Source organism: Thamnophis elegans, chromosome 2 (assembly GCF_009769535.1).
Source record: "Thamnophis elegans isolate rThaEle1 chromosome 2, rThaEle1.pri, whole genome shotgun sequence".
Classification (NCBI taxonomy): Eukaryota; Metazoa; Chordata; class Lepidosauria; order Squamata; family Colubridae; genus Thamnophis; species Thamnophis elegans.
The window spans coordinates 142,188,833-142,213,754 of record NC_045542.1 but is presented as its reverse complement, the minus strand read 5'-3'; the positions used below and the strand labels follow the sequence as shown (position 1 = coordinate 142,213,754).

The following is a 24,922-nucleotide window of genomic DNA, read 5'->3' as shown; positions in this document are numbered from 1 at the left end:
CCCCAATAACTTTTGTTATATTCATTATATTTATACTCAGGTAGTATTTTATAAACGTAAGAAATCAAGAGGTCATATTACCATTAATTAAATATTTTATGTTAGTGCCCTTTCCCACATTTTTGACAAACCTGATTCTCAGATAAAATTCTTACTCTTTCAAATCCAACAGCGATAAATTGGCTTCTATGGCTCCCATTTGCATATCTAACTTTTATGTTTTTATATTTTTAGCCATTGCATCAAATTCATCAAACATTTTACATGGTTTCTATATTCAAGAGCATTTTCTACTCAAACTCTCCATAAAAAGTTGAACATTATAATCCTGTCTTAACTTTCTTTTTTTTCTTTAATTTTTCTTTCTTTCTCTCTTTCTGTTTCTGTCTCCCCCCTTCCCTTCTCTTTTTCCCCCCTCTCTCTATTTTGTTTGATGTGTAGTTCTAAAAATACTTCATTAGTTCTGATTCTTAATAAACTTCAGTGACCTCATGGCCAATATACAGCATGCCAAATAAATAATCTTTAAGCAATGTTCAATATCAAAAAGAATTCAAAGTGTTCCCAAACAACAGTTTCTAAGATCAAAATTGCTATTCCCATAATGAAAGGAGGAGGAAAGGAAAAAAAGAGAGGAAATTTTCCTCTTCTTGAATTAAGGAACAGTATATATGTGTAAAATCAAATGAAATACTAAAGTTCTTCAAAATTTATAGAGCAATTAAAATAAATAATGTAGCCTTTTCAATAACTAATGAAAAAGTCAAAAATGGCTAAAATAACTTCATTTCAAGATAAAAGACTGAACTCTGCCATTGCCCTTCCACGCCATAAATCAGATGAAAATGATAACTCAGATGAAGTTTCATCCTGAAAGCAATAAAAGTCTTTAATTGTAGTTCATCAAGGGAGTGTATTGGACTTGGCAGCATTCAACCTGGCAATTAACATGTAATCTACTCATCCAAAGTAAAAGGCAAAAGAAAAAGAAAAAACCAAGTTACAAATGAAAGTTAAAATTTAATAGCAGAAGCAGCACCTCTAAAAATGCAGACAGATGTCACTCACAGGGAGCAGAAATGTATTTCTAAAAAAAGTTAAATAGGTACATAGATCATTCATTCATTCATGATTACAATGAAAACATGCACATTGTTTTCATTTTAATTAATATATTCCTCTCTCTCTCTGGGGCTACCAGTTGCCAAACTCAAAAAAAACCCATTCCTTTCTGAGTCCAGTGGGTTAAATAGGAAAATCCATAGATTTAATCCACTAAATTAGCATACATTCTCACCCAAATCTCTCTCTGTTTCAAAAATTGGCTCCACATCTCTATGGATCCTTTTATGGGAAGTAAGCATATTGGGTCGGCTGAAGCACTGTCCGCAATCTGTGCATTTAAATGGCTTCTCTCCTGTGTGTGTCCTTTTATGGGAAATAAGATGACTGTATTTACTAAAGTACCTTCCACATTCCATACATTTATATGGTTTCTCCCCTCTATGGATTCTTTTATGGGAAATAAGGCTACTGGGTTTGCTGAAACCCTTTCCACACTCCATGCATTTATGGGGCTTCTCCCCTGTGTGGATCATTTTATGGTAGTTAAGAGTACTGTTTTCACGGAAGCTCTTTCCACACTCCAAGCATTCATATGGCTTCTCTCCTGAGTGGATCCTTTTATGGATTGTGAAAGTCCTATGTATTCTGAAGTCCTTTCCACACTCCATGCATTTATATGGTTTCTCGCCTGTGTGGATCCTTTTATGGGATGTAAGATCACTGTTTGTTCTGAAGCTCTTTCCACACTCCATGCATTTATATGGCTTCTCCCCTGTGTGTGTCATTTTATGGGAAATAAGATGACTATATTCACTAAAGCACCTTTCACATTCCATACATTTATATGGTTTCTCCCCTGTATGGATCCTTTTATGGGAAGTAAGGCTACTACTCTGTCTGAAAACCCTTCCACAATCCGTGCATTTAAATGGCTTCTCTCCTGTGTGGATCCTTTTATGGGAAATAAGATTGCTGTATTCACAAAAGCACCTTCCACATTCCATACATTTATATGGTTTCTCCCCTGTATGGATTCTTTTATGGGAAATAAGGCTACTGGGTTTGCTGAAGCCCTTTCCACACTCCATGCATTTATGTGGCTTCTCCCCTGTGTGGATCATTTTATGGTAGTTAAGACTACTGTTTTCACGGAAGCCCTTTCCACACTCCAAGCATTCATATGGCCTCTCTCCTGAGTGGATCCTTATATGGATTGTGAAAGTCTTATGCATTCTGAAGTCCTTTCCACACTCCATGCATTTATATGGTTTTTCGCCTGTGTGGATCCTTTTATGGGATGTAAGACCACTGTTTGTTCTGAAGCTCTTTCCACACTCCATGCATTTATATGGCTTCTCCCCTGTGTGGATCCTTTTGTGGGAAGAAAGACTACTGTTGGAACTAAAGTTCTTTCCACACTCCATGCATTTATATGGCTTCTCTCCTGTGTGGATCCTTTTGTGGGAACTAAGCTCACTCGGCTTGTTGAATCCCTTTCCACACTCCATGCATTTAAATGGTTTCTCGCCTGTGTGGATCCTTTTATGGGATGTAAGATCACTGTTTGTTCTGAAGCTCTTTCCACACTCCATGCATTTATATGGCTTCTCCCCTGTGTGGATCCTTTTGTGGGAAGAAAGACTACTGTTGGAACTAAAGTTCTTTCCACACTCCATGCATTTAAATGGTTTCTCCCCTGTGTGGATCCTTTTGTGGGAACTAAGCTCACTGGGCTTGCTGAATCCCTTTCCACACTCAATGCATTTATATGGCTTCTCTCCTGTGTGGATCCTTTTGTGGGAACTAAGCTCACTGGGCTTGTTGAATCCCTTTCCACACTCCATGCATTTAAATGGTTTCTCCCCTGTGTGGATCCTTTTGTGGGAACTAAGCTCACTGGGCTTGCTGAATCCCTTTCCACACTCCATGCATTTAAATGGTTTTTGCTCTGTGTGGATCCTTTTATGAATCGTAAGAGTCTTGTTTTCACTGAAGCTTTTTCCATGCTCTAGGGATTTATTCGGCTTCTCTGCCATGTGGATATTTTTATGTGATCTAAGAGACACATTTTCTTGAGAAAGTGTGAAAGTCCAATTGTATTGTTTTCCATTGTCTTTGTATATACAATCTTGTCCTTTGGCTTGGGTCAGATATTCTCCATTTACATCTAATGTTTGTTTGGATTTTCTTATACCTTTCCCAATACCTTTTTTCTTTACTTTTCTTGGTTGCTCAAGAAACTGTATATGAGCATCAATGGAAGATGAGCTTTCCTTATTCCAATTATTTGACTGATTTCTCTCCTGCCTCTGGAATTTCATTTGAATTTCAGGCTTCTCCATTACATCTTCATGTCTGACCACTTGGAAGGAATCCTTAGACTCTTTATGGTCCTGCCTGTTATTACCTTGGGAACAGCAATAAAAACGATAGCAAGGTTAGGAAAAAAGATCAATCTATCAGAATTTATAATAATTGCCTTCAGATATATTTTCATTGTGCCCAGACCAAGAAATATCTGCCACTACCTAGGATAAAAGTCACAGCCTTCTGATTGTGAGGTGGGAGCTCCACCTCTCAGCCACTGCACTCCTCATGTCCATGCTTATAATAGCATGACAAAAATAATTATTGCTATTATGCATAAATTATAAGTCTGAGAATAGCAAAATAATAACAACAATAATTGTATATTTTAAGAATGTACTTGGTTGATACCTAGAAGCTGGCAGCAAACCGTATCAACCATTAGCACCAGTCAGTGGTATTTGTGATGCATTTTTGAATGTTCAATTGACTGAATTTCATGTTTTATGAATAAATAATAATAACAACAACAACAAAACTGCCTCTTGGATCAAAGATATTCAACAACAAACAACACAAAACAAAATCGAAAAATATTGTAATAAAAACTGACATGGTGGCAAAACAAGCAAAGATGATTAAGAACTGGAGTGCACCTGGCCTGGATGAACTGCATGGATACTGGCTAAAACACCAATTTGATAAAATGCTTCAAAATGTAACAAGTGAAAAATGGTTAACAGCTGGTCGAACACACTTGATAATGAAAGATCCAGAAAAGGACACAGAACCAAGCAACTATCACCAAATTACTTGTCTGCCAACAACGTTCAAACTTTTTACAAGGATACTGGTAAATTCAGTATTCAATCATCTGATGGAAAACAGTTTGTATCCAGTAGAACAAAAAGGAAATTATAAAAAATCAAGAGGAACAAAAGATCAGCTGCTCATTGACAAAATGGTACTAAAAATGCAAAATGAAGAAAAATAAATTTAAATATGGCGTGGATTGATTACAAGAAGGCATTTGACTCATTACCCCACAGTTGGATTAAGACCTGTCTGGAAAACTTTGCAATCAGCAAAAATATCGGTAGATTTTTGAAAGCAAATATACAAAAATGGAAAACAGTTCTAACAGCAAATGGGGAGAACATTGGTGAAATCAGTATCAGATGAGGAATCTTCCAGGGGGATTCACTTTCACCTCTACTGTTCAACATTCCACTGCAATAATTCCACTGACAATAATCCTACAAAACACAAAACTGGGATACCAAATCTCAAGCCAACATAGCAAGATAAACCATCTACTTTACATGGATGATTTAAATATATATATATATGTAAAGCCTCACTGAACTTAAATCAATATTCAACACAGTTCAACTGTTCGGCAATGACATGAAAATTAACTTTGGACTTGAAAAAGGTGCTATATTATCCATGCGGCAAGAAAAAAATGGAAAAAACAGAAGGAATAGAACTGGGAAATGGAAATATAGTGAACATTTTTGGTTATAATAATAAATAATAATCAGAAACAGCCTATAATTACAAAACATCTTCCTCTGACTGCGGAGTAGGGAACACTCTTACCAAGAGAGGCCACGTTCCTGTAATTTTCCGTCATGACTTCCCAATGCAGAGCTTTTTGGTCAGGATCCAGCTGAGACCACTCCTCCTCGGAGAAATACACAGCCACCTCCTCGAAGGAGACAAGGCCCTCCTGATGGGGAAAGAGAGTACACAGAAGGCCCAGGAGGAATTGTTTAAAAAAGATCCTATTGCTTATAAATTCCCAAAGCAAAGCTATAAACTAAGATAAATGGCTCTGCTAAGTAAGGAAATGTGAGAATCTCTGTGTGGGGGGTATTTTTGTGGCATTTAATAAATGGCTCATAGTATACCAAGAAGCTGCACTCCTATCTATCCGCAACCCCTTCATGAAAGTGCTGGGAGAACTCAGATAGGCATTTGGCTTCTGCTTCTTCTCGGATTTAAGGAAGTTTCTTCTAGTCTGAGACATCGACTGAATGGAAGATAACAAAGTGGGAGAAGTTTCCCAAGAAGGACATTTTTACCTTTTGCAAAGCTAGGTTGTTTAGCCTCCAAATTCAGGCACAAATGAAGACATTAGAGTTTACTTTGCAAGACAAAATTCCTTGATTATGTGCTCTTTCAAGAACAATTTCTACTTTGAGAATTTCTATTAAGGCACATTGGATTTTAACAGTGTTATCTTTTAATCTGCTCCACTTAGTTTTATCACTTTGTAAACAAAGCTTTTTTTTTAAAAAAAATGGTAATTTGCCAGTGTAAATATTAAGTTATTTTTAAGCATCCTTTGCATAAATCCAACTCAAAGAATTACAAACAGATTGGGCATCATGAAGGATTACTTGAAAAGGTTTAGAGTAATCCCCAAAAATAAGACCAGGTTTAATTTTTTTTCTCCAAAAGAGGCATTAGGTCTTATATTTGTGGAATGTTTTTCCCAGTCTCACTTCGCGGCGGCGGCACCAACAGCAGCTCATGTGGCCACTTGCCACCAATTGTGCATATTGCCCCCAACCTCCGTTTTGCTGTCATAGGCCTTCAGAAAGGTGCCCATCAATCTGGATATCGTTTCTCGGCTGCAGGGGGCTTTCTTGAAGGCCTCTGACAGCAAAAAGGAAGCCAGGGGCGATACGCGCAAACGGTGGCAAGTGGCCGCAGAAGTGGGCTGGCAAGGTGAGGTAGGTGTGAGGGCAAGGGAGGACTAGTTGCAACTTTCATAAAGTAAGTGGGTGTGGGACATGGGGGCCTCTACAAAACACACACCCGAATCTCCACCCTAGCTTGATTTTTACCGGTGTGCTTCATCCCACTTCATGCAACCAGATGCAACGGAGTGGGCTTATTTTGTTGGGGGTAGGGCTTATATTAGATGCACATATAAAATAAAGCCTAGGGTTTATTTTGAGGCTAGGTCTTATTTTCAGGGAAACACAGCAGCATAATTACAATTATTGGCAACAAGAAGCACTTTTTAAAAGTACTGGTCTTCAAAAACATTAATGGAAGGAGACAGTATTATGTACACCACCTCTGATTTTGTGAAGGAAAAGGAAAATTCAATTCTAGTAAATAAATTTCCTCTTCTTACCTGAATTGGAGTTTCAACCACTGTTTCAGCTCCACATTTGGAAATTACCAATTTTCTAGTATTCTTCCCTGTGAGGAGACAGAATTTTAAACTACATAATTCATAAAATAGGTGGTGATATTCTAAAAAAGGCAAGACATACAGAAGATAAAACAGCTGAAATCTCTCTGGGGAATGAGGGAGCCTTGTATTACCTCTGGTTGTGTCTTGATTTGAAATATCCTGAGAGATCCTCCTGCAAAACATTTCAAGAGATGAATTGGATGGATGCCTCATTCCCTCAGGATCTCTGATCTCCACCATGAAGGACTTGAAAAAGTTGGCAGGAAACAAAAAGAATGAATGGACAATAAACATCAAGATTCTTTTTCTGTGAACACCATTTTGAAGCTCCAGAATCCATCAGTGAGATTGGGAAGAAGGAAAGGAACGACTATCACAAATAACAAAACAATGTCCTGCAGGAATTTTCAGAGTATCTCCACATATGATGAATGCCAAGGAACTCAGGTAGGCAATGGATAATAATTCAAAAACACTTTATTAGATTTAACAATTTCTGAGGTCCCAAATAAAGGTCTCTCACCTGCCACTCAGTCCTCTCCTTCTTCTGCTCCACCTGGCTCAGGAGGAAGCCTTCCACCAGGGCCACCGCCTGGGAGCTGGTCTCTGCTCCACACTCCTGCACCCAGCTCTCCATCTGCAGGGGCAGAAGGGCCAGGAACCACTCCAAAACAACCAGATCCAGCATCTGCGCTTTTGTGTGCTTTTCTGGTCTCAACCATCCACTACAAAAGGAATGAAGTCTGCTGCAAAGTCTTCGGGGACCCTCATTCTCTTTGTATTGGAAGCTCCTGAAGTTCCAGGGTTCAACATCTGAAAGGCTGGTTGTCTTCTCCAGGATCTTCTGCCCAATTCTTGCCCAGATCTCTCCATGGCTTCCAGACTGAGCATCGGAAGGGCCTTTTCCAGTTCCCTCACTTGCTAAAGATTGGTGTTTCATTCCTTCTCTGTCCTGTGGTACAACTCCAAATGGGTCCAGGGAATCTTGTGGATCTCCAAACACCTTTCTATTCATAGTACCATTCCTGTAGTTATGGGTCAGGCAAGTCTTTCAGCCACCTCTGTCCAATTTTCTGGCTGCAGCACAGAGTATTACAAATGGTATCCAATTTCTATGATATATCTGAGATCAATTAGAAAGTGGTGGATTTAACTGTGAAGAACACACATTCCAAAGGAAAGAAGTATTTTTTCTGAGCCAATACAGGATTACAGTGGCATTGAGCACTTAATCCCTGTACATGAATCTGTGTTTGATATAAACTTTGGGACTTGCGTCCATCGTGGACCTAGAACAATGAATAAAATGCATTTTGCATCATTTTCAGTTGCTTTTTTCTCAGAAAGGAGTGCTTGCTTTATAAAAGCCTAAATGTACATTTACCTGCAAGGGGGTTTAGACAAACTCTAACAGGTGAACAAAACAGGAAAGTGCACTTAAGAAAAAAAAAACCTGCTTTGGATGTTCCCTTTCTTCAGGTTTTCCTTTTTAAGAGACAAATCACACAATTACACACAGGCATGAGACACCGGAGTTAGTGATGTGCTGGTTCCCTCACCATCCCAAGAGAAATTGAACTCCCGGGGATCCAACACTATTCTAGTCTTCTGCAGCACGTAAGCAGAAGGCGGGCACAATCTCCTGCAGTTCCTCCCTTGCAACCATCTTCTTATTCTCTGCTCCAGATTTGCCCTCCAAGCTCTCCCCTTCTCCGACCTCGGAGCTTCCTCCAGGCTATGGAGGGGCGGAGGATTCCCCCGGGACCCTCCCTCCTCTCTGGGGATTTGTTCCTGGGGCGACGCGGCTCGTGCTGAGCACCGCTTCCCTCTGCCTGCCACCTGCGTGGAAAGGGACGGCACTGGAACATGGGATCCCGGGCTCTCCCACCCCCAGGACTCCGAAGACGGAACCTGCATGGGGACTTGGCTTCTCTCCCTTCCTTCTCTAGCACCAGGAACCCCTGTTTCCCCCCCCCCCTTTGCACGCGGAGACTCACACACTCAAACCGCCACTTACTCTGCCCACCTGTAGTTCTCCCCCCTTTAAGACTTTCCGGCACCCATTCAAACCTCCTGTGAAGCTCAAAGGGTTAAATAGAGACGTCAGATCCAGTGACGTCACTTCCCTCCCATTCTCCTATGGTAAATCACCTCCAGCGTCCGCCCTCCAGTGGCCGAATGGGGAGTCTCAACATCTTTTTTGTATCATGGTGACAGAAAGTAGATGCCGTGTTCCAAATGTAGTCTTAGCAGTGCAGTACAAATCGGAACTAAAACTTTATGTGATCTTGATGCTATCCCTCTATTAACAATATTCATCAGCTGTAAACCTTTTTATGCTCTGCAAGAGTTTTCCTCATTTATCTTGGTTGGGGCCTATATACCACTGTAGGTTTGCATAAGCAGCGCATGTAGACTCTTAACTGACCAGATACAGTACTTTGTAGAGAACGGAAATATCCAGACTCCCTACTTACCATAATTGTCTTAGCCGATTTTAACAGAGCCACCTCACTCATGAGCTGTCCATATATATATATAGCACATTAGTTACCTCATTAGAGGCAACAGCATATTGGATCACTGCTATTCCACATTAAAATGTGATTACTGCTCTTTCCCTTGTGCAACTATGGGCAGTAACTCAAAACTGCAAACTCTATATTAAGAATAGTGCAGAGATGGACTGAGGAGCCAAGTTAAAGCTAGTGGCTTGCTCAATTGGAATATTTTTGAAGCTGTTTCAATGGACTTGGGTGAATTTACTGATAATGTGATATCATGTGTTAGCTTTTCTGAGGACAATTGTATGCCTAACAAGAGCTTGGGCAACAACAATATAATAACAATCATCTTTGGTTTACGACAAAGATCAAGCAGCTTTGTCATGCTAAAGAGGAGGCCCTACATTAAAGGAGATAGAATCTCATATAATCAGGCCAGGAACTATTGACAAGGTAGAAAAGAGAAGCTACTCTGAAAAGCTGAAAAATAAATTCTCAGCTAATGAACCTGCAACTGTATGGAAAAGCCTGAAGAACAGACATCCCTGCCTTACTGAAGAGAATCACCAACTGGCAGATGACCTGAATGTGTTCTACTGTAGGTTTTTAGAGATCACTGTTTTCTACTGTTACCTACTCCAACCCAAATACACCAACAGTAGCTAATTTACGTACATCTATCTGCATCCCTGAGCCCGCCCTCCCCCCAACCTCTGGTGATCTCAGAAAAAAATGTGCCAGGTCTATTTCATAGACAAAAGATTGGAAAAGTATGAACAAAGTGACTCCCTCTTGCTTGAAAGCTTGGGCCAAACAAGTGTCCCCCATCTTCACACAGGTTTTTAATAAATCACAGGAGACACATTATCTTCTTTCTTGCTTTAAACGCTCTACCAACATCCTGTTCCTAAGAAATTCTCCATCAGGGTGTTGAATTACTACAGGTCAGTTGCTCCGACACCTGTAGTCATGAAGACTTTTGAGAGGTTACCTGAAAGTCTTCATGGATCCACCGTTAGACCCCTTGCAGTTTGTCTACTGAGCAAATAGATTGGCAGATGATGCTGTTAATGTATCATTCCATTACATCCTGCAAAATCTTGAATCCCCAGGGACCAAAAAGGTCCCTTTTGTGGACTTCAGATCAGCGCTTAATATCAACACTCCAGAAATTCTTCACTCTAGCCTAAACTGATTCAGCTCACTATGCGTTTTAGCTTCCCCCCCCCAAATAACTGTTATTATATTCATTATATTTATACTCAAAAAGAATATCAAAAAGAATTCAAAGTGTTCCCAAACAACAGTTTCTAAGATCAAAATTGCTATTCCCATAATGAAAGGAGGAGGAAAGGAAAAAAAGAGAGGAAATTTTCCTCTTCTTGAATTAAGGAACAGTATATATGTGTAAAATCAAATGAAATACTAAAGTTCTTCAAAATTGATAGAGCAATTAAAATAAATAATGTAGCCTTTTCAATATCTAATGAGAAAGCCAAAAATGGCTAAAATAACTTCATTTCAAGATAAAAGACTGAATTCTGCCATTGCCCTTCCACACCATAAATCAGATGAAAGTGATAACTCAGATGAAGTTTCATCCTGAAAGCAATAAAAGTCTTTAATTGTAGTTCATCAAGGGAGTGCATTGGACTTGACAGCATTCAACCTGGCAATTAACATGTAATCTACTCATCCAAAGTAAAAGGCAAAATAGAAAGAAAAAACCAAGTTACACATGAAAGTTAAAATTTAATAGCAGAAGCAGCACCTCTAAAAATGCAGACAGATGTCACTCACAGGGAGCAGAAATGTATTTCTAAAAAAAGTTAAATAGGTACATAGATCATTCATTCATTCATGATTACAATGAAAACATGCACATTGTTTTCATTTTAAATAATATATTCCTCTCTCTCTCTGGGGCTACCAGTTGCCAAACTCAAAAAAACATTTCTTTCGGAGTCCAGTCAGTTAAATAGGAAAATCCATAGATTTAATCCACTAAATTAGCATACATTCTCACCCAAATCTCTCTCTGTTTCAGAAATTGGCTCCACATCTCTATGGATCCTTTTATGGGAAGTAAGCATACTGGGTCGGCTGAAGCACTGTCCACAGTCCGTGCATTTAAAGGGCTTCTCTCCTGTGTGTGTCCTTTTATGGGAAATAAGATTACTGTATTCACTAAAGCACCTTTCACATTCCATACATTTATATGGTTTCTCCCCTGTATGGATCCTTTTATGGGAAGTAAGGCTACTACGCTGACTGAAAACCCTTCCACAATCCGTGCATTTAAATGGCTTCTCTCCTGTGTGGATCCTTTTATGGGAAATAAGATTACTGTGTTCACTGAAGTCCTTTCCACACTCCAAGCATTTATATGGCCTCTCTCCAGTGTGGATCCTTTTATGGGAAGTAAGATTACCGAGTTCACTGAAGCCTTTTCCACACTCCATACATTTATATGGTTTATCCCCGGTGTGAATTCTCTTATGTCTCATAAGGGATGAATTCACATGGAAGCCCTTTCCACACTCCATGCATTTATATGGCTTCTCCCCTCTATGGATCCATGTATGAGAAGCAAGTTGACTGCTATGAGTAAAAGTCTTTCCACATTCCATGCAATTGTAGGGCCGCTCTCCTGTGTGGATCGCTTTATGGGAAGCAAGTTGACTGTTATGAGTAAAAGTCTTTCCACATTCCATGCATTTATAAGGCCTCTCGCCTGTGTGGATCCTTTTGTGGGTTGTAAGATCACTATGTATTCTGAAGCTCTTTCCACACTCCATGCATTTATATGGCTTCTCCCCTGTGTGGATCCTTTTGTGGGAAGTAAGATCACTATGTACTCTGAAGCTCTTTCCACACTCCATGCATTTATATGGCTTCTCCCCTGTGTGGATCCTTTTGTGGGAAGTAAGATTACTGTTGCAACTAAACCCTTTTCCACACTCCATGCATTTATATGGCTTCTCCCCTGTGTGGATCCTTTTGTGGGAAGTAAGGCTACTGGGTTTGCTGAATCCCTTTCCACACTCCATGCATTTGAATGATTTTTCCTCCGTGTGGATCCTTTTATGAATCGTAAGAGTCTTGTTTTCACCTAAGCTTTTCTCATGCTCAAGAGATTTATTCAGCTTCTCTCCCATGTGAATGCTTTTATGTGATATAAGAGACACATTTTCTTGAGAAAGTGTGAAAGTCCAATTGTATTGTTTTCCATTGTCTTTGTATATACAATCTTGTCCTTTGGCTTGGGTCAGATACTCTCCATTTACATCTAATGTTTGTTTGGATAGTCTTATACCTTTCCCAATATATTTTTTCTTTATTTTTTTTGGTTGCTCAAGAAACTGCATGTGAGCATCAATGGAAGATGAGCTTTCATTATTCCAATTATTTGACTGATTTCTCTCCTGCCGCTGGAATTGCATTTGAATTTCAGGCTTCTCCATTACATCTCCATGTCTGACCACTTGGAAGGCTTCCCTAGACTCTTTATAGTCCTGTCCAATATCACCTTCAAAAGGGAACAACAATAAAAATGATAGCAAGGTTAGGGTAAAGGTTCACTGTCAGAATTTATAATAATTGCCTTCTGATATTTGCCAGATTCCAACATATTGCATGCTTGCATATTTATAATTTCCCCCCTTTAATGACCCCATAATCCCTTGCATTGGGGTGAAGTCGGAGCAACTGAACGGAGCTGAGGCTTTACTGGCCGAATGCCCTTCCTGTCTCCAAGGCGGAGTTAGCAGATGATATATTTTCATTGTGCCCAGACCAAGAAATATCTGCCTCTACCTAGGATAAAAGTCACAACCTTCTGACTGTGAGGCAAGAGCTCCACCTCTTGGCCACTGCATCACTCATTTGCATGCTTACAATGGCATGGCAAAAATAATTATTTCTATATGCATGAATCATAATTCTGAAAACAGCAAAACATTTTTGGTTATAATAATAATAAATAATAATAATAATCAGAAACAGCCTATAATTACGAAACGTGTTCCTGAAATCTCTGACTGCAGAGTAGGAAACAGCCTTACCAAGAGAGGCCACATTCCTGTAATTTTCCATCATGACTTCCCAATGCAGAGCTTTTTGGTCAGGATCCAGCTGAGACCATTCCTCTTCGGAGAAATACACAGCCACCTCCTCGAAGGAGACAAGGCCCTCCTGATGGGGAAAGAGAGTACACAGAAGGCCCAGGAGGAATTGTTTAAAAAAGGGTTCTATGATTTATAAATTCCCAAAGCAAAGCTATGCACTTAGACAAATGGCTCTGCTAAGTAGCATTCCAGAGTTTATGTAAGAAAATTGACAGAGAAAAGGTTTGGATTGAAGGAATGTTTTGGATAGGCTTAATCAATTTGATTCTCCGGGACATTCAGATGTTTTCAGTGAAAATAACCCCAATTTCCTTTTGATTGATTGATCTGGCATTCATCTATTCACCATTGGAAGACTTCTGGAGAGAATCAACTAGCAGACGGGCCTTGGAAACCCCACATATCAATGACTTCAATCCTTGCTTCTAGTCTTGAGACATTGACTGAATGGAAGATAAAAAAGCAGAAAAAAATTCCCAAGAAGGACATGTTTAGCTTTTGCAAGGCTGGATTGTTTGGCTTCCAAATTCAGGTACAAATCAGGACATTAGAATTTACTTTGCAAGCCAAAATTCCTTGATTAAGTGCTCTTTAAGAACAATTTCTACTTTGAGAATGTCTACTAACTCACATTGGGTTTTAATAGTGTTACCTTTTAATCTGCACCACTTAGTTTTATCACTGACTATAAACAAAGCTTTTTTAAAAAAAAAAATGGTACATGACCAGTGTAAATATTCAACTATTTTCCATCATCTTTTTACATATCCAACTCAAAGAATTACAAAAAGAATGGTGTATCATGAAGGATTATTTGAAAAGGGATTAGAGTAATTACATAATTACAATTATTGTAATAATAACTGGCAACAAGCAGCACTTTTTTAAAAAAGTACTGGTCTTTAAAAAGTTTAATGGAAGGAGACAGTTTATGTACATCAGCTTGTCTTTCTGAAAGAAGGGAGCATACAAATCGAATCAATTAATTTCCTCTTACTTGAACTGGAGTTTCAACCATTCTTTCAGTTCCATCATCTGGAAGGGTCAACTTCCTTCTATTCTTCCCTATGAGGGAGACAGAATTTGCACTGCATAATTCATAACACATGAGTTCTATAGAAGAGAAGGCATAGAGAAGATGAAACAGCTGAGATCTCTCTGGGAAATGGGAGAGCCTTGTATTACCTCTGGTCATGTCCATGTATGGATCCTCCTGAGATATCCTCCTGAAAAACATTTCTGGAGATGAACATGATGGATGCCTCCTTTGCTCAGGATCTCTGATCTCTACCATGAAGGACTTGAAAAAGTACGCAGAAAACAAGAATGAATGGACAATACACATTAAGATTCTTTTTCTGTGAATACAATTTTGAAGCTCCACAATCCATCAGTGAGATTGGAAAGAAGGAAAGGAACGACTATCACAAATAACAAAACAATGTCCTGCAGGAATTTTCAGAGTATCTCCACATATAATGAATGCTAAAGAACTCTGGTAGGGAAGTGTTAAAAATCAAACACATTGCTTATTAGATTTAACAATTTCTGAGATCCCAAATAAAGGTCTCTCACCTGCCACTCAGTCCTCTCCTTCTTCTCTTCCGTCTGGCTCAGGAGGAAGCCTTCCACCAGGGCCACCGCCTGGGAGCTGGTCTCTGCTCCACACTCCCGCACCCAGCTCTCCATCTGCAGGGGCAGAAGCGCCAGGAACTGCTCCAGAACCACCAGGTCCAGCATCTGTGCTTTTGTGTGCTTTTCTGGTCTCAACCATCAACTACCAAAGAAATGGAGTTGACTGCAAAGTCCTCGGGGACCCTCATTCTCTTTGTATTGGAAGCTCTTGAAGTTCCAGGGCTGAACTTCTGAAAGGGTGGTTGTCTCCTCCAGGATCTTCTGCCTAGTTCTCGCCCAGATCTTCCCACAACTCCCAGGCTGAACACCAGAAGGGCTTTTTCCAATTTCCTCACTCACTAAAGATTGGCTTTTCATTCCTCCTCTGTCCTGTGATGGGTCCAGGGAATCTTATGGATCTCCAAACACCTTTCTATTCATAACACCATTCATAGCTAAAGGTCAGGCAAGACTTTCAGCCATCTCTGTCCGATTTTTTGCCTCCAGCAGAGAGTGTTACAAATGGTATCCAATTTCTATGGTATATCTGAGATCAATTAGAAAGTGGTGGATTTAACTGTGAAGAACACACATTTCAAAGGAAAGAAGGATTTTTTCTGAGCCAATACAGGATTACAGTGGCATTGAGCACTTAATCCAAGTACATGAATCTGTGTTTGATACAAACTTTGGGACTTGCATCCATCATGGACCTAGAACAATGAATAAAATGCATTTTGCATCATTTTCAGTTGCTTTTTTCTCAGAAAGGAGTGCTTGCTTTATAAAAGCCTAAATGTACATTTACCTGCAAGGGGGTTTAGACAAACTCTAACAGGTAAACAAAACAGGAAAGTTCACTTAAGAAAAAAAACCTTCTTTAGATGTTCCCTTTCTTCAGGTTTTCCTTTTTAAGAGCCAAATCACACAATTACACACAGGCAGGTTCCCAAAACATACATACCCTAAACACAAACTGGGTAAGCAACCTGTTACTTAGGCTGAGTTCACATGAGACACCGGGGTTATTGATGTGCTGGTTCACTCACCCTCCCAAGAGAAATTGAACTCCCGGGGATCCAACCCTATTTTAGTCTCCTGCAGCACTTAAGAAGGCGGGCACAATCTCCTGCAGTTCCTCCCTTGCAACCATCTTCTTATTCTCTGCTCCAGATTTGCCCTCCAGGTTCTCCCCATCTCCGACCTCGGAGCTTCCTCCAGGCTATGGAGGGGCGGAGGATTTCCCCGGGACCCTCCCTCCTCTCTGGGGATTTGTTCCTGGGGCAACGCGGCTCGCCCTGAGCACCGCTTCCCTCTGCCTGGCAACTGCGTGGAAAGGGGCGGCAGGGGAACATGGGATCCCGGGCTCTCCCACCCCCAGGACTCAGAAAATGGAACCAGCATGGGGACTTGGCTTCTCTCCCTTCCTTCTCTAGCACCAGGAACCCCTGTTCTCCCCTCCCCTTTTGCACGTGGAGACACACTCACACACAGCCACTTACTCTGCCCACCTGTAATTCTCCCCCCTTTAAGACTTTCCGGCACCCATTCAAACCTCCTGCGAAGCCCAAAGGGTTAAATAGAGACGTCAGATCCAGTGACGTCACTTCCCTCCAATTCTCCTATGGTAAATCACCTCGGGCGTCCGCCCTCCAGTGGTCGAATGGGGAATCGCACGGCGTCCGGTTCTTGTTTTAGAGGGACACACCTGGTGGATTCCTGTGTGCATGGAAGGGGCTTATGCAAAGGGTTGAAACGGTGCCTTTTCCATCAGGGCCCAGAAAGGATGCGATTGTTCCCCCCCCCCCGATTAATAACCCTTCTTTATCAAATTGCTTCTAACTTTGTTACACCCATGTGCCCCCTTTCATTTTTAAGAAGGCTACATCCTTTTATACAGGGAGTGAAGGGACATGGAAGAAATCGGATTCAGGCTTCTTTTTACTCAAGAGATTCAAAATATGGAAAACAGAGTAACATAGTTGGAAGGGATCTTGTGTGTTGTGTAACCCAATTCCCTGATGGAGCAGGAAACCCTACACCATCACACAATGGTGGTATTCAAATAATTCTCTGCCTTAATGACTGAGTGGCTGGGCGTGGCTGGGTTGGCATGTCACTGGGTGGGCATGGCCAACTCGACATCACCCACATTGAGGGGTGCCTTGCGTAGGCCCCATTGCCTGGCTTCCAGAGCTCTTCTGGTCTTTGTCTATTAATTTGTCTACTACTATAGTGTCTGGTTGATTATCTAATGCAGGGGTGTCCAAACTTGGGAACTTTAAGACTTGTGGACTTTAACTCCCAGAATTCCCCAATTCTGGGAGTTGAAGTCCACAAGTCTTAAAGTCCCCAAGTTTGGACACTCCTGATCTAATGCATGATTATCCTTCGGGATCCGGAAATCCCAGAGATTCTTAACTCTATTCTCCACGATCTTCTGTGGAAACTCCTAGATAGCTGGCTGGGAAATTCTGGGAGTTAAACTTCATACGTTTCAGCTGAGAGATACTGATCTATCCCTTGAGTTCTATCTAGTATGGTAAATCCCTACTTCTATAGATCCGGTGCTTAGTGCCTGTTCTTGTGCTGTTATAATCAGTGATCAGTGCTGCCTTTTATACACAAACATACATACACACACGCAGATACACACACACCAGAGCAGGGGTCTCCACTAGTTAATTGTTCTGTCTGGAAATTTCTCCTTGGTTGTAGGCTAGATATCTCTTTGAAAACCTTTCATCTATTACTTATCTTACCATTGGTGCTTTGGAAAATTGGTTGACATCTTCTCTGTGACAGCCCCTCATGTATTGGAAGGCTCCTGTTACATCATCCCTTGTTCTCCTTGTTATGTTAGAACACAGTTCCTACAACTGTTCTTCATGTTTAGTCTCCTGCCCTCTAATCATCTTTATTGTTCTTCTTTGCAATATCTCTAGAGTTACTGCTGTTGAGTCAGATATCTCCTTTTCCATACAAGTATTTTTATCATTTTCTTGTTTAAGTTTAAAATCTGAGCTGCATTTTATTGGGTAGGGCCCAGTATTCAAATCTGTCAAGATCCTTCTGGACCTTGAGCCTATCTTCTAAATCAGTGATGGCAAACCTTTTTTGGCTCCCGTGCCAAAACCGGGGGGAGCACAAAGAGTTCGTGCGCAGGCATGCCACACCCATAATGCTATGCACGCGCTGCAACATTCATGTGCACGTGACCAGCAAACCCCCCTCCCGCTTTTGGTGCGTTTTTTTCATTCTCCCCAGGCTCCAGAGGCTTTCTAGGATCCTGCAGAGGGCAAAACAGCCCCCTCCCTTGGAGGCCCTTTGGAGGCTTCAGGAGCTTCCTGAAGTCTCTGGAGGGCATAGAACAGCCCTACGAGGAACCCAGAAGTTCGGGAATGGTGACTTCCGGTTTGCGCGTAGGGCCATTTTTTGCCCTCTGAAACCTTCAGGGAAGCTCCTGAAGCCTCCAGAGAGTCTCCAGGGGAGGGGGGCTGTTTTTGCCCTCCCCAGGGGCTTCCTGAAGGTTCTGGAGGGCAAAAAAATGACTCTATGAGCAAATCAGAAGTCACTTCCAGTTTGTCCGTAGGGCTGTTTTTAGTCCTCCGGAGCCTTCAGGAACCTTCAGGAAACTTCCCTGAAGGCTCTGGAAGACTAAAAATGGCCCTATGGACAAACCGGACTCCTGAAGGTCCCTGAAGATTCTGGCAGGCTAAAACCAGCCCTACGAGCAAACCGGAAGTCCGTTCCCGAACTTCCGGTTTACCCGGAGGGGCGGTCTTTTGCACTCTGGAGGCTTCAAGGAAGTTCCTGACGCCTCCAGGGTGGCGGAGGAGGCTGTTTACACCCTCCCCAGCTCCTATAAAGGCTCTCCTATAAAGGCACATTGGGGTTGAACATTGCATTATGGATTTGGCACATCCACGCGCAACCTTCTTGTGCGTCCCCTCTTTTGGCATGCAAGCCAAAAAAGGTTTGCCATCACTGTTCTAGGAGAACGGTGTGTGCCAACTTTCTACATTACCTTTAAGAACTACTCATTGAGTATGGTTTGTCAGCCAGTTACAAATCTATCTGGTGGTGATGCCATCTATCCTGCATTTTTATTCCACTTACTGTGTAGGAATCATACGTGATCTTATGAATATTAAGAAAATTTCTGTGGAGCATCAAAGCTCACTTTCTTCCAAAACAGCCACTCTGAAGGCTCTCCGGAGATTGAAGGAGCAAAGTCCTGTGAAAAGCAAATTCAAACCAACATGAAATCCTGACTATGCCTGTTCTGTTCCGCACTGCACATTAGTCTGTGTGCAGCTCAACATGCAGCAAAACCAACCTATCCTCCAATAAAACAGACCCTGTGCGTAGATCTGAATGCTTTATTGGGAGAACAGGGTATGGTGAAACTGAAGAAAATAAAGATACATACAGTGAGAGATAAGATACAAATACAAGATAGACAGCATAAAGCTACTGATGAATTTAACCAAACAACAAGCAGCTTGAACTTCACCAGTGATGCTCCATGTGAGGGGCGTAGGCCTGTCTCCAGATGACCATGTGTCACAGATCAAAGTGGCTGCTTTGGCCTTCTCCAAATGCCGAAGGAAAATGGAGTCAGGCTTCAGACAATTGAGTTGGGCCTATCTGTCCCTCCAGCCATGTTGTGGCATGTACAAGTTACATTTTGTGGCATGACAATGCCCCCACCCAAATACTTCCAAATATTTGAATGTTTTAAATGCAACTAAAGAGAAAAAGCTCTTAATATATGACTAGAAAGTAACTATATCATTGATATTTAATTTTATTTAAATCAAATTTAGACGACTTCTTAGTCTTCATCACATTTTAGAAGAGCGAAATATAGCTATTATACTTGAAAAAAGATTTTGCATATTGATTTGGGGAGCTTCTCATCATTCTAGGTCCTTGAGAGAGAGAGGAATCCTTCATCCCATCAGCTCTTCTCACTCACTGTACATTGATGTACATGTGGCAATTCCCTCAGATTATGAGGCCTTTCACTAAATAAGGCTCCATGCTGCTCTATGCATAGTAACTGCCTCAGGTCACAGTTCTATACCGTGGATGCAACTTTTGAGTCTTTTGGAATTTTTCGCATCACAGAGATGGCTCCCCATCTCTTTTGTGGTAAGGAAGATCAGAATTTGTTTTCTGAAATAGTTTTTTTTTAAAACTCAAGCTTATTTATTTTGGCCTTACTGATTTGTGATTGGCCCCTTTCTTGCTTGATCGTTTGCAATGTTAGCACAGTGGCATCACTTTGTTATTTTCTTGAGTATCCCTAACTTGGGACAAAAAGAGAAGAGGGTGTAATCATGAAAAATTAAAAGTAGAAAACCTCTTATTTGTCACTGTTAATGTAATATCACAATTACTCAATTCAATATCAAATTCCACTTCACTCTAAAGTTTGATGGAACTTGAATTCTTTGGATTGTGTTTGTATATTTTAAAAAGCCTAGAATCTCTCTGCTGCTCTGTTCCAAATTTTCTGAGGATAGAGAAAAGCACTCTAATAAATTGGGTGTCTATTAATGAATGAGAAAGGGAAAGAATAAGAAAAAAAGGGAAATTTAAATCCTTTTGAGTGTGATCAAGTGGAAAGAACAAACAAGTGGGGAATAGGAATTCTACCGTTGAAAATAAATCGTATTTAAATTTAAATATAGATACCTTCAATAATCCAGGTCATAATAAAAATGGCACCTAGGAATTGTTTTTATTTTCATTAGTAAATTCATATCCCACGCTCAAACAATAGGAAGGATTGAGCTAGAAAAAAATTCCTTTGCAAGCTCATTCCCTGTATATAGGAAAATTCATTAATGTAACTTTCTCGAATTAACATACATTCCCACCCAATTTCCCTGAGTATGGGAAATTAAGACATTTCTCCTCCTACAGCTCTCTCCAAAGTCCATGCATTTATCTTGGCTTCTCCCCGTGTGGATCTTTGATGACCAGTAAGGTGATTCCTGACACGTTTTTCCACGTGCCCAGCATTTATACGGTTTCTCCCATGTGGCTCCTTTTATGGGAAGTAAGGTGAGTGATCTGACTAAAAGACATTCCACACTCCATACATTTAAATAGCTTCTCCCTTCTGTGGATCCTTTGATGGTATGTAAGAGAACAATTTAAAGTGAAGCCCTTTCCACACTCCTTGCATTTAAATGGCTTCTCCCCTGTGTGGATTGTTTTATGGCCAGTAAGGTGAGTGTTCTGACTAAAAGACTTTCCACACTCAGTGCATTTAAATGGCTTCTCCCCTGTGTGGATTCTTCTATGAATAATGAAGCCACTGAGTTGGCTGAAGCTCTTTCCACACTCCATGCATTTATATGGTTTCTCCCCTGTGTGGATCCTTTTATGAATAATGAGGCCACTGGATTGGCTGAAGCTCTTTCCACACTCCATGCATTTGTATGGTTTCTCCCCTGTGTGGATCCTTTTATGGGATTTAAGAGAACAGTTTACACCGAAGCTCTTTCCACACTCAGTGCATTTATATGGTTTCTCCCCTGTGTGGATCCTTTTATGAATAATGAGAGTTCTGGTTTGTCTGAAGCTCTTTCCACACTCCATGCATTTATATGGCTTCTCCCCTGTGTGGATCCTTTTATGGGAAGTAAGATCACTGTGTGTGCTGAAGCTCTTTCCACATTCCATGCATTTAAATGGTTTCTCCCCTGTATGGATCCTTTGATGGGATGAAAGATGACTGCTTCTTCTGAATCTCTTTCCACACTCCATGCATTTATATGCTTTCTCCCCTGTGTGGATCCTTTTATGAATAATGAGAGTTCTGGTTTGCCTGAAGCTCTTTCCACACTCCATGCATTTAAATGGTTTCTCCTCTGTGTGGCTCTGTTTATGGGAACTGAGGCCACTGGAGCGGCTGAAGCTCTTTCCACACTCCATGCATTTGAATGGCTTCTCCCCTGTGTGGATCCTTTGATGGGAAGTAAGCTGACTGCTTCTTCTGAAGCTCTTTCCACACTCCATGCATTTAAATGGTTTCTCCCCTGTGTGAATCCTTTGATGGACAGTAAGATTGCTGCTGTGTACAGATGTCTTGATGTATTTATAGGGCTTTTCCCCCATGTGAATCCTTCTATGAGATGTAAGATTACTCTCTTTGTTGAATCCTTTTCCATAGTGTATGCATTTATACGGTGCATCACATGTAAGAATTACTTTATGTCTCACAAGGGATGCAACCTTATAGAATTCCGAACCACAGTCCATGCATTTATATGGCTTCTCCTTGTGGTTCCTTTCCTGAGCACTCAAAGTCTTCCTTTCAAAGAAGCTCTTTCCATTCTCTGGATTCTCCCCAACGGGAAGACTTTTTTGTGATGTAAGAGACCCATTTTCCTGAGAATTGTAATTTTTTCCATTGTCTTTGGGTATATAATCCCGGCCTTTGGATGTGGATGGATAGTGTTCATTTACCGCTGATGTGTCTTTGGATAGTTTTACACCTTTCCCCATATATTTCTTCTGTATTTTTCTCCCTTCCTCAAGAAGCTCCTGCATGTAAGCCTCAATGGAAGATGAGCTTTCTTTATTCCAATTATTTGAGGAGTTTCGCCTGTGGAATTCCATTTGAATTGCAGGGTGCTCCATCACATCTCCAAGCCTGAACCCTTGGAATGATTCCCTTAACTCTTCATGGTCTTGCTCATTATCACCTTCAAGGGGAAAGAGAAATAAACAAGACAGCAAGTTTAAAGGAAAAGATCTATCAGTCAGAAGTCATCCCCCTTTAAACTCATCTTCAACCTCCTCTTTTTCCTCTTACAGAAAACATGTTTCACTTGCATTTTGTTTATTTACCAAAAATCACATTGAAGGGGGAAGTGTTCTTCTATTAAGTTTATGCTGCATGTTTGCAATGGGGAACCGTCACCATTTCACTCCTAATTCTAAGGCGCAGGATAGAAATAAAACAGAACTAATTAACCAACTTACTTGAATGACAAGACCTCATAGTAATAGCACTTAGATTTATATATCACTTCACAGGACTTTACAGCCCTCTCTAGGCGGTTTTCAGAGTCAGTATATTGCCCTCAACAATCTGGGTCCTTATTTTACTGACCTCAGAAGGATGGAAGGCTGAGTCAACCTTGAGCCTGGTGGGATTTGTTCTGCAAAATTGCAGGCAGCCGGCAGTTAGCAGAAGTAGCCTGCAATACTGCATTCTAACCACTGCGCCATCACGGCTTCACAGGACTGATATGGAATTATATGGACCAAAAAAGCTGAAATCTGCAATGGAGTTTAACATTACATCAAGACAAGGAATGACTTTGCCACTGACATCTTTACATAGAAATAGAAAATACATTGCATGTTAAATGGCACAGGATGCATCCAAAGAATACCACGGATCTATTTCCTTCCTAGGAGCAGGAGAACGACGTATTTCTACCTGCTTCCTCTCCAAGATGACATCAATTTGAATTTTTTAAATGAGAAACAGCCAGAGGTATCCAACTACAAAAAGTCTTCCTGAAGTCTCTGACTGCAGAGTAGAAAACACCCTTACCAAGAGAGGCCACATTCCTGTAATTTTCCATCATGACTTCCCAATGCAGAGCTTTTTGGTCAGGATCCAGCTGAGACCATTCCTCCTCGGAGAAATACACAGCCACCTCCTCGAAGGAGACAAAGCCCTCCTGATGGGGAAAGAGAGTACACAGAAGGCCCAGGAGGAATTGTTAAAAAAAAGATCCTATCACTTATAAATTCCCAAAGCAAAGCTATGCACTAAAGCTGTGATGGTGAACCTATGGCATGCAGAGCCATTTGTCAGGGTATGGGAGGAATTGCCCTGTCAGCTGACCAGCGTGCACAGCTGACTTCGGCCTTCTTTTAAGGCCATTTTTTGCCCTCCAGAAGCTTCCTTGAAGCCTCTGGAGGGCAAAAAAATGGCCCTACAGGCAAACCGGCGGTTCAAGAACGTACTTCTGATTTGCTTGTGGGGGCAGTTTTAGCCCTCCGGAGCCTTCAGGAGGCTTCCCTGAAGGCTCCAGAAGGTAAAAAACAACCCTACAAACGCTTCCAATTTGCTCATAGGATCCTATAAAGTCCCTGGACCCTGGGGAGGGCGAAAAAAGCATGCCAAAAATGTGGGGGAGTGCTGGTTGTGCACGCATGCATGCTGGGGTCGTGCGCATAGCTTTATGGGTGTGGCACACCTGCTCATGACCCCCCCTGCGCCCCCATTGTTTTTGGCACACGAGCCAAAAAAGGTTTGCCATCACTGCACTAAGGTGCATGGCTCTGCTAAGTAGCATTCCAGGGTTTATGTGAGAAAACGGACAAAGCCAAAAGCTTTTAACTGAAGCAATAGTTTGGAAATGTTTTATCCATTTGACTGATTCTGCAGGGCTTTCAGTGTCAGTGAAAGTAACACAACTTTCTTCTGGATCAATTGAGCTACTATCATTCCAAAACTCCATCTATCAGTGACACCAATCTGTTGTGGCTCGCCGGTGGCCAGCAGAGTTGGAAGCATAGTTGGACAGTGAGGAGGTTGGGGAGGAACATGGGCCATTCTTGGGGACTGAGAAAAGCTCAGATGAGGGCTCTGCATCGGAGGCAGAGAGGGAGCTAGACAGCAGTGAGGCAGAGGAACAGCTGGAGCCTGTTCCCAGTGTGTGCATGCACAGAGCTGCCAGAAGACAAGAACAACTAAGAAAGCAGGATCGACTCAGGAGTAAAGCCATACCTTGGAGGTGATTGGCCCCGCCCATAGGAAACAAAAAAGGAGCGAACAGGGAGGGGGCTTTTGCAGGAAAAAAAATGTTCATTCGGTTATTTCAAGAGTGAAAGTTCTGTTTGTGACTATAAGAGTCTGTGCCAAGTTTTGCATTGCCCTGCATTTGGAAACTAGTTATTTGGCAGCTCCCCAAACGAGATAAGGTTTGTGTAAGCCGTGCTGACTGTGAATAAAAGGAATTCACAGTCATGTAAATAAAAGGGGTTTTGGTGGGACCAAGACTTTGCTTCTTGCTTTTTAAGGAAGCCTGGGTGAGAACACAATCCTTCCA

The 24,922-nt window shown here is 41.3% G+C and overlaps 1 protein-coding gene across 1 annotated transcript in view; it reads right to left on the bottom strand.

The window, feature by feature from the left end:
* Positions 1-571: 571 nt before the first annotated feature.
* Positions 572-24,922, bottom strand: part of LOC116524021 — a 29,230-nt gene continuing 4,879 nt past the window's right edge. The window contains 11 exon segments of the mRNA XM_032239118.1: positions 572-3,472; positions 4,975-5,104; positions 6,524-6,832; positions 7,110-7,634; positions 8,604-8,656; positions 11,105-12,619; positions 13,155-13,284; positions 14,215-14,595; positions 20,720-20,876; positions 20,878-22,555; positions 23,416-23,545. Coding sequence (XP_032095009.1) covers positions 1,281-3,472; positions 4,975-5,104; positions 6,524-6,832; positions 7,110-7,634; positions 8,604-8,656; positions 11,105-12,619; positions 13,155-13,284; positions 14,215-14,595; positions 20,720-20,876; positions 20,878-22,555; positions 23,416-23,545 — 7,200 coding nt within the window. The 3' untranslated portion in view covers positions 572-1,280.